We start from the raw sequence: 15,200 nt of genomic DNA on the forward strand, positions 1-15,200 counted from the left end.
AAAAAAATCAGTGCCACCCCTTTTATCATTAAAGAGGAACTAAACTCAAAAACTAGTCTTTCAATTATTAATCTATTCTCACTTGTCTTCCATTGTAGCACTGCTAAGTCAGCTTGTATCCATGAAAAATATAATGATTTAAGAAGTGTCCAGCTTGTGACTGGCAAGTTTACGTTTTCTTCTTCTCCACCCACTCCCCCTCCCTCACTGCACGCAGAGCTAACAAGCTGAGAAGAAGCAGGAAGCAGCTGCAGAGTGACATGAGAGTCCCAGGAGGAAAGAAAAAAATATCTGCATAATTAGGGCAGTGGGAATGGATTAGAAACACTCCCACCAAGCTGCCTAATAATTATGCACAGCTTGATATAGGGTGTTAATCTCCTGGTGAAAATAATCATTTGCCTAATAATTGAGCACACACTTGTTGACACTTACCTTCCAAATTCCTATGGACATGGTGTAACAAATGTGTTGTATTTTTGTCCAAGGCTGTATTTAGGACCTATGAAAGACCAGGGGACTTTTTTATGTCCTGATTTTCAACACCTTAGAATTATAAAAGAATGTACCATATTTTTCGGACCATAAGATGAACCCAGGTTTTAGAGAAGGAAACCAAGAGAAAAAATATTCTGAACCAAATTGTATCAAGAAATATTTAATAAAATATAGCAGAAAATATTTACAGAGAGAGAGATTGAACATTGCACAGGTATTGTGCTACAAGACTATAGTGACAGGAAAGCTACAACTCACCTTTCATAGAATGACTTGCTGCACAGAAAAACCAGCACTGCTTAACTCAGACTGCCCTCTCTGCCTCCCTTCTCACTCCCCACCAGCCTTCTCACACTGAAACACATCCCCAGCATCTATATAGACGTGGCTGCTAAGAAACAGCAGGAAGGGGTAAGTACCTGCCTGATGATTTTGTGCATCCACTGCAGGCTTACATCTCTCCATGTACAAACCCCCATATCTCCTGATCAGTATGTCCCACCGACCTAAAATGTTCAGGGTACATAGGGGACCCTCATAGCTAAGCTAGCATTACCCCAAATTTCATCTCCACACCTTTATTAAATTACTAAATATGGGGGTCATAATTATAAAAAAGTACTGAAAATTGAACATCAGGGTTGCTGTTTAAAAAGTTAGTGTGTCTAGAAGCCCAAAATTAAACAAATTAGGGACCCCCGGGCCACTTACTTAGCAAGGAACGACTCCCAAATTTGTACAGACCTGTCACAAAACGCTCATAATACTGTACACTTTCCCCTTCCATACTTTCAACCCCAATTTCCCAAGAACGGTGCAGTGCAGGTGAACAAATTCATAGGTGCAGCAAGTGGGTGACACTTTTGGATAACACCCCCTAAAATTTCATCAATAGGCCATCACCAGAAGAGGTGGAACTCCACCCATAAAAAAAACTACCCTGTTACATATTGCTGGGGGCTTTCATCACCTGAACCCCAATTTCCCAGGAACGGTGCGCTGCAGGTGAACAAATTCATAGGTGCAAGTGGGGTACACACCTGTGGCTAACCTCCCCTAAAATTTCATCAATAGGCTATTGCCAAAACAGGTAGAACTGCGCCCATAAAAAAAAACTACCCTGTTACACATTGCTGGAGGCTTCCAGCACCTGAACCCCAGTTTCCCAGAACGGTGCGGTACAGGTGAACAAAACTAGAGGTGCAAGTGGGGGACACCAGTAGATAACACCCCCTAAAATTTCATTAATAGGCCATTGCCAAAACAGGGAGAACTCCACCCATAAAAATACCCCGTTACATATTGCTGGAGGCTTCCAGCACCTGAACCCCAATTTCTGATGAACAGTGCGGTGCAGGGAAATTGGGCTTCAGGTGCTGGAAATTTTAGGGGGTGTTAGCCACATGTGTCCTCCACTTGCACCTATGATTTTGTTCACCAGCACCGCACCATTCTTGGGAAATTGGGGTTCAAAGTATGGAAGGGGACAGTGTACTGTTTTATCAGCATTTTCTAGTTTTGGGAGTCGCACCTCCTTGCTATGCAAGTGGCCCCGGGGGTCCCTAATTTGTTTGATTAATTTTGGGCCTCTAGACACACTAACTTTTTAGACAGCAACCCTGATGAGAGAGTTTGGACCATAAGACGCACCCTCATTTTACCCCCATTTTTTTTGGGAAAAAGTGCGTCTTATAGTCAGAAAAATACGGTACTTTCTTTTTCCCATGACTTACTAACGCTCTGATATAAAAATGTCAGTTGCTGGAACAGCAGGACTTTCCCCCAATCAAATAAATAAAGGAAAAAATGTTTTTACTCACAGTCCATAATATATAAAACACACACACCTCTGTAGGTTTGTTCTTAAGTTAAATTTGTATGTATGTAAGTAGGATCAGGTACATTCTTTTAATAAATGCTATATATACATTTATTGAATGCGCTGTGAGTAAAAACTTTGTCCTGCTCTTCCTAACTACTGACATTCTGCATCATGGCATTTAAGGGGATGCACATAAAACACTAGGCAGACATGGGTTTCGACTCCTATAACGAGCAGGACAGCGTGTGTGATGCCCCAAAGCTATGTTTATAGCAGACTTTAGGTCCCTAATTAGTAGAGAGGAAGTGCCTAAAAACATGAGGTGTCCCCCTTTCAAAGCATTGGTGTGCATACTTTAAGAAATACCAACTAATACCTCCCCCATAGCTTAAAAGATACTTAAACTGTGCTGCTGGCAGGATTCCCCTTACTGTTTAGAGAGAAGGCTGTTGGACAAGAAGACCTACCAAAATGAATGGTGAATATAAGTAAATAAAAAAATATTTATCTATGCTAATTACCCCCAAAGCAGGTTTTCGTTGGGGCACAGTGAAAGATTTACAGGCGGAATTTGTCAGTGAAATGTTTATACCATAGCCTACACAAAATCACAAGTTATCTTATTGCTACAGATAGAATGTGCACAGAAGAATTATATACTACTTAATATTTCATTTTCAAATATCACAGACATAGGTACATGGTTTAAAACAAAAGACATACCAGATATTGAGAGAAGACAGTTGTTCATTACATACATCCATGTACATCTTCTTGGGAAAAGCTAAAATATATATATAAAAAAAATGAGATGACCCAAAACAATCTCTTCTGAAGATATGATAAAGTCCTTTACAGACGTCAGACTTCTGGTGCTGGAAGCAATCTTTAATGATTGTTTATAATGAGGGGAAAAAGAAGGGCCGTTGTATGCACAGCTCTGCCTTGTTCTATGGAGAGGGGGTGATGAGCAAACGGCTGTGCTCTCTTCCATAGGAAAGTACAACAGCTGTCCCTGATTGGTTGTTCATCAATTCGCCAGGTCGGACTGATGAACGACATTGGGGAACCACTGCACACATGCTATATCCTCATCTGATTGACAATCGTGTCCGTTTATCCACTACATTTGTTCATCAGTGTGGATTTAGAACTGGCAAATATATCAGGTTATTTTTTTTTTCAAACAATAACTGCAAGCTTACTAAAATTACCTGAACAGGGGCCTGAATAAAACATTTCATTAATACAAATAAGTTGGATTCACATTTTTTTTTTTGCTTTTAAATAAAAATTAAAACACATTAAAAATGTGTTACTGTGCAGATCCACCTGTATCATGACAAGTTAGGATATGCATTTATATTCAATACTAAGTATACTACAATGCATATTAACACACAGCATCACAAGATAGAGACCATGACCTACAACGCACAACATGTAATCCTAATGCCATTCAACAGAAAACACATGAAAAAAAAACACAAATTACATTTGCATGTTTCCAATTCATTCTAGGAAGTTATTTACAAATGTTTGTAATTTATTGTTGCACACTGTGATGCTGATTTACTAAAAGAGAAGAGAATGTTCCCATAAACTGTCTGGAGATCCACTTTCATTATCCAACTTAACAGCTGACGTATGTTGCTTACGTGTGTCATCTGTACATGACTGGATAATTAAATCCTTTGGTAAAATAGACACATTGCAACATTACTGTGAAATAGTTGTATTACATTCTTACAAATTTAATAAAATGTATAACTTTTTTCCCCTCTGTTGTTGTTTATAACACTGCAATCTTATAAAACAACATTAAACATATGGCATTCCAGACAAACACTGCTAAAGGTGACAGTTCATTTTCTTCATAGCTGACAATGATCACGTGATTAGGAACTATGCTGATTGGTTCTCGATTATCAGTGGGAACATGGGCTGACATAGAACACTAAAATCCATCTTTTACATTAGGTGTTGGTCAGTAGGTTTAAAAGAGGAAAACAATTATAAAGATATTTTCAGGCGAAGGTATCAAAGCTAAGGGACATTTATAAACAAATGATGAACAGAAAGTGTTTTGACATGAATACATACCTGTTCCATTGATGTTTCATGCAGTTCATTCAAATTTAAAGTGTAAATACCTTCTTCAGCACCAAATATTAGATACTGGTCTGAAAGCATATAATTTAAAAGTAAAATTGTAAATTTTTTTATAAAATGATATGAACTGTATAGTAGGGGGCAGTCTTTTTTCTTGTAATGGTTTATACAGCCATATAATTATGTTTCTTTTGTTTATACATTTCTATATGTTCAGGAAATCCAGACAAATATACAAACTTATTTTTTTTTCAGTTCATTTAATTAACACTGATGAAATACATTTGAAATACATCTGATATATGAACTCCTCCATCACATTTTCACCGGACCTACATACTATGACTCGCTGTCTGGTTTTGGTCTATCCTTTTATATGGACTGGTATAAGTGTGGCTTTCCTATTTACATATTTTATCACTGCTCCTTTATATTCATCCTTATTTTGGCATGCTATTCTAATTAACATACACATTCAATTTTATGTACAGTTGACAAGCTTTTTATACTCTATTTCAGTTGAGTCGTCCCTCCTGAACCTTCTATTTTTCTTCTTTTTATGTGGATTAGTACATTTCCAATTTTCCATTACAAAACCCAATATCCATTTTAGTGGACAAACTGTGGATTTCTGTATAGTTCTCAAAAACATTTCTTCATTAATTCAGAGTAATTGTCATCCTAATTCTATATACAGGCAGGAAATAGAAATGTTCCCCATTAGATAAAGTGCGTATTTCTTTTTTTACAGTTTTTTTACAGGTGCTCATTTTTTAAATGGTGTTTGATTTGGTTTTTATGATTTGTGGTGCTTTTTTCATATGTTTGTGTGAATGCATGTTATCTTTTGCACATATGTATAGGAGGTAATTTTTTTTTAATTAAATACAGGTTTGCTTTATGGTATAGTATTTGAATACTTTTTTCAATAAGGCAATGTTACTTTTAGAGGAGAACTGTGCACTACAAAGAAAGCAAGTCCATAATGTCCAAATTACCCCTACTCCTAAACTTAAACTCATGTACTCCAGCAACTGATGAAAGTTCACAAAAGAACACTAAAAGGAAAAATGTCCACAGGATTTGGTAAAAGTACTTAAGGAACCTGCACCAGATCAAAGCCTTAGATTCCGGTGGTCAGACTATGGTTGAAAGTAATGGATGCAATGCCTTTTAACTACTCAGTTCACAGACAGGGTGAAAATGAAGAGGGGTGAGGGGTGCATACTATAGGTGCATGCACTGCACCCTGTGACCTAGGCAGCCCAGTTTATCCCTAATCTTCCACTGCAAGGAAAATGTGTCCATTGATTCTATTGATCTCTGCGCCCACAACACTGTACAGTCCCCATAAACAATAGAGAGCAGCATAACCCCATCCCCAGACACAGCTTTCAGTGAAGCCATATCTACATTACAATGGGTCCTGGCAGTGACTTTCAACATGAGCAGAGAAACACACGTTAGCAGAGCCCAGTACAGGGTGCTTCCAGAGTTCTCCTGCAGTAACAAATACTGCAGGACTGTTGCAGATAGTTCTTCATGCAATCTTGAAAAGTCTGCACTCATTGACATACCTCTCTCTATTTGAAAAAAATAAGTAATATAATAAGTGGAAAAAAGAGAGAACAGGTTAAAAAAAAAAAAAAAAAAAAAAAGGTCAGGTTAACAAAAATTACACCATATTTCACCTTAAAAACCTTTAACTATTCCAATTTAACATATTTTCTAAAAACTGTCAAACAAAACCAGCAACAAAAATAAACAGGCATGCACTTGTGAGCAGATGCCTGGCTGGCATCCGCTTCCCCTAGCCTCACATCCCCAATGTTCACACGCTGGGGACGCAGATGCTTGCCGGGCATCGCCAGCTTGCACAGATGCCCGGCCGGCATCGGCAGGGAAAGAAGACGCCGGGCATCACTGGATGACGCCACAGACATCCCTAGAGGATGCCGCAGGCACTGCTGGAGGACGCTATATATGTCGGCACTATAAAAATACCGTGTAATAATAATAATAATAATAATAATAATAATATGTTAGGGACTCTTTCAACAGCTATCATTTGAAGTAGACAGTCTGGCTGTACCATACTGTATTTCTATTAAAAATAAAACTATTTTTGCCTTTATTGTTTTAGGTAATATTTCCTCTTCCAGAAAACTTAAACATTGAGCCTGATTTATTAAAAGTTTGCAATACTGGAGAAGTTTGACCATCATAGACTATTAAAGGTGTCACCCTTGATAAGTCTTTCCTCTCCAGTCTTGGGGAGCTTTAAACTCCCTAGCGGTAAACCCAAGTGTGGCTAGGGGTAGAAAAAAGTTGCTGAAAGCGGTAACCCCGAGGCACACTCGAGGTAGGTAAACCTATGGAAAGGTTAGTAAATACAGCGCTTACTTGATTCGCTGGCGTCCCGCGTCATCCATCGCTAAAATATATATATTTTAATTTATTTAATTTTTTATTTTTACATGAGTTTCAAAATTTATTTTACTTATACTATTATATTATACTGTAAAATAAATTTTCATGAAAAACAATGTACCGCTTTTAGACATATAAAAGCAGAAAGAAATGTACAGCTAGAGAGGTTAATAGGCCTTAATAAATCAGGCACATTATATACTAAAATGTTAAATATAACGTCAAATAACTCACTATCAGTCACATATAAATATCTAGGGAGTTAAGCAGAATTGCTGATGGCTTAGTCAGTTTATCACACAAAATGCAACCAGAAGTGAAAAAAACAATAATCAATACAAAATAAAATAAAAAAAACCATACCTCTTGTTTCTGGATTTATCCATGATGTTGCACAATGGATTTTCAAGGGGCAGCCATTAAATACTTTTGAAAAGCAGGCACCCATCTGTAACATAATAATATACTTCTAAAATTCACATACATAAACAGAAATATAACTGTTTGTTGTTGTGGAAATATATTTAACAGTAAAGCTCAACTGCTGTTTGCAGCAGAAAAATACATCTGTGAACTGTGCCCTGCTAAGCCAGACCTGTTGTACAGCAGCCAGCAGGTAAGGTTGGCATTGCCCTTTGCAGTAGTGAAGGTCTGACTCGGCATACTTCTGTAGCATACTGAAAACATGGGTCTTTTTTACTGGAGGTGAAAGAGGTTTATGAACAAATAAGTAGAGACTAATGGAAGCTGTTATTTGTATGACCCTGAAACAGATACTACTGTACTACCAACTTCACTGTTAAACCTGGACACCAAACTTTCAGCTCTAATTTTTAAAATTCGTCTAAATAAGGGGATTGACCATCCTACTGGTATGAACCAAGACGTTTTGTGCTGTGGAGACAGGCTGGAGACCATGTACACTGTATTTTACTTTTGATTCATGTCTCCAAGCAAAAAAGATTCCTGGCACAGTCTGGATATCAAAAAGTCTTTTGATTTGGCTTATCCTAATTACCTTTAAAAAATAGGTCTTTTGTCTACATTTTCAAACCTTGGTCCTATCACTTTATGATTCACCAAAGGCCTTTACAGGATACCCATGTGTTTGATGGCTGCATCTTACAAATAGGCAGAGGTACTACACAAGGCTGTCCACAATCTGATGCATCCTGAAATACAAAATACTGACCATGTGGGATACGACCACAGATTGTGTCTGCTTGCAAACCACGTTCTCTTGCTTTTATCCAATCCACTAGTGTCTGTTGTTTTTGCTGGTGGGTATCACTTGAGCTCTACAGTGTATATAAACTACTACTTCTAGATTCCTGTCTTTCATCTCTTTTTGATTTTCCTTTAATACTCCCTCCTCTGAGATCCTCCAGTATTTGCAAAACAAAAAAATTGCAGTTAAAGTTGTTAAAACCACTATCCAAAGTTTTATTCATGTGAACACCCTAACAGCCTTTAAACAGATTTACCTCAGGGACCTTTGGAGTCGGAGTCGAGGAGTCGGAGACAATTTTGGGTACCTGGAGTCGGAGTCGATAAAAATGTGCCGACTCCAACTCCTGATAAATTGAAAGTGTAATAAAAAAAATATACAGCAGGTTCAAATGTCCTATTTCACAAACAATAGTCATAATAAGGTACTTCTCTGATGTAAGAATAAAGCCCAGTGCATAGTTGTATATCTACTAGTGTGAAGTTCAGCTAAGCTATTATACAACCTGACATTCACATTATTGTAATCTGGATTATTACAAAAAGTGTTTTCATTTTATTTCAGATATAATGTGTTTAACAAGTTTATTTGATTGTAAACAAGTGTTATGATAAAGGTGTAAGTGAGTGCTATGGCCTGATGTGTGTTTAGGTGTCCTGTCTGCACTTTCCATATATGCTCCCATCCAAGGCTGAAGTTTAACATCATTTTGCACACCACCTAATACTAGGAAGTTAGTTAAGTGGCCTCTCTGGCCCTGGAGCCTCCCACTGCCCTGTCTTCAGCAGAAGATCAGCAAACAAAGATAAAGGCAGCAGCCTCTGCTCAACTTCCTCTGTCTGCTAAAAGAGCTTAGAAAAACTTGGAGGAACAGCTTTTTGGATTTAACTGTAAGTGTTCGTGTTTATTTTAAAACTGCATGGCTGCTTGTGTGTACTATGATGGAGGGCTGTGTGAATGTTTCTGGATAAAACTGCAGGGCTATGTGTATGTTTGTGTGTATGGTGTAGAAATGTATGAATGTTTGTGTATAGTGCATATTGTGTGTATGTTTTTCTGTATAGGACAAACTATGTTTAAGTTTAGTGCAGGGCTATAGCTTATTTGTGTGTATAGTGTCATGTTGTATGTATGTTTGCAGTAGTGCAGAACTTTATGTATGTTTGTATTTAAATCAAAGAAAATGCTAGTTAGTATAACATATTTTAAATTTTTTATTTTAGTGAAAGCGGCACCCCATTCACAATGGCAAAAAGTCTGTCAACAAACATGATAAAGTCTGCTGTTTATGAGCATTTTACATTATCAAATGATGGGAAACATTACGTGTGCCAATGCACACTCAATGGAGAAATGGCTAAAAAACTTGGGGTTGCTCTGGAAAGAGAAAGTATAACGAAACTTAGAATTGAAGAAGCCAAATATTAAAAGGAAGAACTACCAAAAGGTCTGAAGGGACATTTTGGCCCTGATTTAATAAAGTTATCCAAGGCTGGAGGGAATACACTTTCATTAGTGAAGCTGGGTGATCCAGCAAACCTGGAATGGATCTGGTCCAGGATTGAAAACATTTGCTAACAAATAGCTAACGACGTTTAGGAAATCCATTTCAGGTTTGCTGGATTACCCAGCTTCACTGATGAAAGTATATTCTCTCCAGCCTTGGAGAACTTTAATAAATCAGGGCCACTGTCTTCATAAAAATGGATGCATGCACACGTCACTTTATTCAGTGAATTATTTTGCTATTAATGTTAGATTTGTTGATGAAAATAATAAAACAATAATGCAAACCTTGGGCATAAAGGACACCCAGGCACATCACACCAGTGACTATCGTCAGAAGTTAATGGAGGATGGTGTAGAAGATTTTTTAATTAAAAAGGAACAGATTATGTATTGTGACAGATAATGCTTCTAATATGTTGAGCACAATTTAGAAAATTATTAAAGTAGATGAAGAAAGTGACAGACAGATATTAAAGGAAGACAGTTCTGCAAGTATTGGAGTAGGTAAAAGAGAAGAGAATAATGACATTTTCGAAACATTGTTGAAGAAGCACCTAAGCATACTATCTTTCAAAATATGCGTTGTGCTGTTCATACTCTGCAACTTGCAATAAGAGATGAATTGAAAGATCGTCATGCAGCTACTCTAATTGGCAAATTGAGGCAAGTAACTGTTGCAGCAAGGGTGCCTAAAACAGATGCAATTTTGAAAAGACATGCAGGAAAAGGAGCCATTTTAGATCAAACAACGCACTGGGGAAGCACTCATTTGATGGTAAAGTGTTTGCTTGAACTAAAAGATTTTCTTGAAGAACTGGAAAATGTTTTATTAACTGAAAGCCAGTGGACACAAGTAAAAGCACTGGAAAATCTACTTTCCAACCCCTTTACTGTCATCAAGAGTTTGCAATCGTAAAATCCTGGTAAATTCTTCTTAAAATGGAAGAGCTTGATATATTGCCTGAACAAATGTGGAGGGTTATTACCTGATGGCATTGTACGAGGGGGTGCGAAAAAAGTTCCTGGCTTTGCCCAGAAAGAAGAGAGCCAGAATTAAGAAATAACATTTATTCAACATATTGCCCACTGAGACTAATGCACTTGGTACAGCATAGTTGCAGTTTTTCTAGACTGTTCAAATAAAAGTCCTTTGGTTGGGCCTCAAACCAGCTCCCAGCAGCATCTTTGATATCAGAAATGTCCTCAAAATGTTGCCCCTTCAGGTGTTTCTTCAAATTCGGCAACACAATAGTCCGAAGGGGCCAGGTCAGGTGAGTAGGGGAGATGGTGGACCAATTGGAAACCCAGGAGGTTCAATTTGGCAGCCACAACGTTGGACGTGAGCGCAGGTGCATGGTCATGCAAAAAAAGGATCCCTTTGGTCAACTTTCCACGGCGTTTTGTCTTATTCCACGGCCTTCACCTGGTCCAGGAGGATAGCATAATACTGTCGGGTGATACTAGAGCCCTGAGGTAGGTAGTCCACCAACAGAATACTGTTACTCCTTTGAACACTACTTTGACTGTTCCTTGGTTTCAGGATCATAGATGTGGAGCCAGGTTTCAGCCTGTCACTAACCTAGCCAAAAAGTCCTGTGCAGCTTCAAAATGGGCCAAAACGGCTTTGGATGCTTGAACTTGTTTCTTCTTTTGATCATTGTTCAAATATTTCGGCACTCACTTCGCTGAAAGCTTGCGCATATCTAGGATAGTGGTGATAATAAACCCAACCTGACCCTTTGAGATGTCAAGTATCTGGGCTGTCTTTTTTGCAGGTATTCGCTGGTCCTCAATAATCAGCTCATGGACATCGCAGGTTGCCGGGTCAGTTTAAGTTGGGGGCGCCCACTGCGGGGCTCATCTTTTAACAGTGAAATGGCCAGTCTTATAACGAGATATCCAGGTTTTGAAAGTGCTGTAGAAAGGACACTTCCCCCCAGTGTTTGTGACATCTCAATGTGAATGTCCTTTGCTGACTTTCCCTGGAGAAACAAAAATTCATGATGGCCCGTAACTCCAACGACTTGAAACATGCTTGTGCCTCTGCCATCACAGCTTCTCACTAAAAGAAAAAACAGTTATAGGAATCTCAAAGAGCTGTTATTTGCACAGTTACAGTAGCTGCTATTTATGTTGATCCAATGAGCCGAATTTTGTTGAGCGATGACCAGATTGATGCTGCAAAAAAGGCCCTCTATGATGTAGCAGTTCGCATGAAGGGATTAGTACCTGAAACAACACCACTGGATGAAGCTATAAGCACTGGTAACTCAGGATCATCCTCTTCAAATGAAGAATTAGACTTTGATTTCTTTTTGGACAAAATTAAATTTTCAACAGTAAAGCGACGTCACATATGTGTGAAAGATAAACGACCAGATAATGTCCAAATAAAGAGATTCCAGCAGGAGTTTTTTAAAGAATTAAAAGTAGTAGAAAAGCAGGATCGCTCATCAAAACTGACTGTAGAAGAAGCCATCCTTGTTTATTTCTAGAATATTAGTGATGTGGCTAGAACCATAACAGCAATGCCACCCACTCAAGTCAGTGCTGAAAGACTATTTTCAGCTCTAAAAATAATCAAGTCAGATTTAGGAGCTTCTATGAAAGAGGATATGGCAGAAGCAATTCTGTTTCTTAGAACAACACTACATTGAGTTAGTTTTGGATTGCATTTAACAGCTACTACTCTACAACTATATTCCAAGTTTATTATATAAACTGTTTTATGTTTTACAGCTTTTGTTTTCGTTCATGTAGTTAAGCTTTGTTTTTGTTTTTAAACTACCAAAGAATGTGGTTCATATTTTTAAACTGGTAAAGTTCCTGTTTCTAATTTTTTGCTTGATAAAAACAATAAATAAAACCTTATTGTTTTCATTTTTTTGTCTTTTGTTTAAACTGGCCAATACAGTAGAGGGTCAGCTTCCTAGCCAATAGTTCTGTGGTTAAATGGTGTGTATGTTGCCTTCCTTTGATCAGCTTGGAAAATACATTAGCATATTAAAGGGTTTCTCATTTTATTTTCACACTTTTGCTTTCAAACTCAACTTGTGCAACCAAATTTCACTAAAAAAATTTCACCCTCCCCAAAAAATTATTTTGCATTCAATCTGCACACTTTTGCATTCAAACTTCACAAAAAAAGTTTAGACCCCCTAATTATTCATAAATCAATAAATTTATTAAAAAATTAAATAAAACACAATATTTTTACCAAAAAAGTTTTTCTCAAAAAACAATAAATAAAAATACCTAATAATTAATTTAATGATCTATTATTCAATAATGCTTTCCCCTCTTAGGTATTTAGGCAAAAAGCTGAACATTTTTGTGTAACTTGAGCAACCCTGCTCACTTATTGTTAAAAATACACTATTGATGATTTCTAATAAAGCACCCAAATTAATTAGCCAATTTCTTCTTACTACTTCTTTCCATTTAGAGAACATGTTCTCAACAGAATTAAGACATGGAGAGTATGGTGGTAAAAACCTCATCAATAAAATTGAGGAATGCTTCTGGATTAAATGTTTGTGCTTGTGACAAAGTGTAGGGTCCCATTTTTATTCCTCACACAACAAATTTATTTTCTGAAATGCCCTCCAGCCACAGCATGCACGAGCCTTTGCCCAATAGGAGATCTTCACCTTTTAATTCTTATTGAGATGTTAAAACCTACTTCATCAAGAAAGTAGATGTTTTTTCCATCTTCCTTAGCAATGAGATCAGGGATTTTGTTAGCATAGCTAAGCCTTTCTTGAAGAGAGTGGAAATCATTGCGCCTTGCAGGAACTAAAGAAGTTCTTTATAATGACCTATGGAATTTATCAATGCATCCATCTATTGTTGAAATAGATACATTAATTCCAAACTTCGCAAATAATTGATCCTTTTTTTCCCTGAGGCTTATTTTGCAATCTTCAATGGGCTTCATCCAACTTTGAATTTCTTAGACCTCCTCTTGGTAATTTTTCCACTCTACCGGAAGATTCATAGATCTTAATAATTTTGGTTATGGTTGTACAATTACAACCCAAAACCTTTGCTATCTTGAAGGCATCACTTCCATTCAGATAAGTGTCTACCACTCTGACGTTCTGCATTACTTAATTCTCTGGCCATAAGAGTAAGTGAAATACTAAATATAAAGCTAATAACTTTGAAGATAAAAAGATGAATATTATTGTTATCTTAAAACTTAGTATAAATCCATGAAACAAAGATATTTAATTTTAAAATTATACAAAGTAAAAACATATTAATTGACAAATCATCAATTTATTTTCAAACATTGTTATTAATGTTTCTTGAAAAAAACTTTTATGGTAAAAATATTGTGTTTTATTTAATTTTTTATTACATTTATTGATTTATGAATAATTGTGGGGTCTAAATTTTTTTGTGAAGTTTGGTTGCAAAAGTGTGAAGTTTGAATGTAAAAGTGTGAAGATAAAATGAGAAACCCTGTAAATAGAGAAGAGTCGAAGTCGGGTGTACTAGAAACTGAGGAGTCGGATTTGAAGGATTTATCTACCGACACCAAAGCCCTGTTTACAATCCCCATTCCCAGTAAAGTTGGAACAGTTTCCAAAAATGCAAAAAAAAAAAAATTAATTTGTTAATTCAATTTATAATATAGTATTGCCCTTCTTTGATCTTTTTGTTCTTTGATGTATTTTATTTGTTAATTCAATTACCCCTTTATTTAACAGAGAATAGATTTTTAGTGTTTCCCCTCACAAACTTAATTCTATTGTTTACATATAAACAAATTAGAAAATGCCAGCAACAAGCTCCTAAAAAGTTGGGGCAGACACAAAGTTTATACAGGTCCTCAATTAACAAGATAATTTGGTAACAGGTGTGAGTATTAAGGGTATAAAAGGAGCATCCACCAAAAGCTCAGTCCGTGTAAGCAAAGATTGGTTGTGGCCCAACACTTTATGCAGGACTGAGAAAGGAAGGGACAAGGAAGGGATGACAAGGAAGGGATGTTCATTTTGGAAGCTTCTCTTTTGTGATCTCTTTACTTATAAGTTGTTTTATATAAAAAAAAAAAAATACATTTTAATAAAGCTGAAAGTGCTTGCCTATACATACACTGTCGGAGGCACCTGAGATGGCCAGAAACTTCTGCCTGTTGCTCAACCACCCTATTATATCAACATAGAATTCAACACCACATTCCACCAATAACACCATTTTAAAATCTCTACCCAGGCATTTTAACACTGTTTCACACATTTCATTTCAATGTATTTCTTAAGTTCTGAGACTGGATAAATAGAAGCTCTATGCTACACTCTGTCCATCCTTAATCAGAACCCAAAGCACTTCTATTTAAACAATAGGCAAGGTCACGTTAGGACCCTGGTCACGTGCCCAAATCTCAAGTGCCCAAATTATAAGTGCAATGAGAATTAATCCAGGGAATTCCATCATCATCATCATCCTTCTCCACTAACATCACTGCTGAATGAATTCACCATCTTCATCTGCCTGCAACTAATGTTCATTTATCTCTAATTCTACAGGTACTTTGCAATCCCTATTTAATGTACAGCGCTGCGTAATATGTTGGCGCTATATAAATCCTGT

The 15,200-nt window shown here is 37.0% G+C and overlaps 1 protein-coding gene across 8 annotated transcripts in view; it reads right to left on the minus strand.

Moving 5' to 3' along the window:
• The window catches only part of MAP4K3 (mitogen-activated protein kinase kinase kinase kinase 3), a 325,471-nt gene that overhangs the window by 85,843 nt on the left and 224,428 nt on the right, over window positions 1-15,200 (minus strand). For all 8 annotated transcript variants that reach the window (XR_011920413.1, XR_011920412.1, XR_011920414.1 and 5 more), the window contains 3 exons: window positions 7,226-7,310; window positions 4,424-4,503; window positions 3,044-3,104 (listed from right to left, as the gene is read on the minus strand). Coding sequence is in view for 5 of the 8 variants with exons in the window: in XM_072409172.1 (XP_072265273.1) it covers window positions 3,044-3,104; window positions 4,424-4,503; window positions 7,226-7,310 (226 nt within the window). In the remaining 3 variants the exon portion in view is untranslated. The remainder of the gene's footprint in view (window positions 1-3,043; window positions 3,105-4,423; window positions 4,504-7,225; window positions 7,311-15,200) is intronic.

This window comes from Pyxicephalus adspersus, chromosome 4 (assembly GCF_032062135.1).
Source record: "Pyxicephalus adspersus chromosome 4, UCB_Pads_2.0, whole genome shotgun sequence".
In the NCBI taxonomy this organism is placed as follows: domain Eukaryota; kingdom Metazoa; phylum Chordata; class Amphibia; order Anura; family Pyxicephalidae; genus Pyxicephalus; species Pyxicephalus adspersus.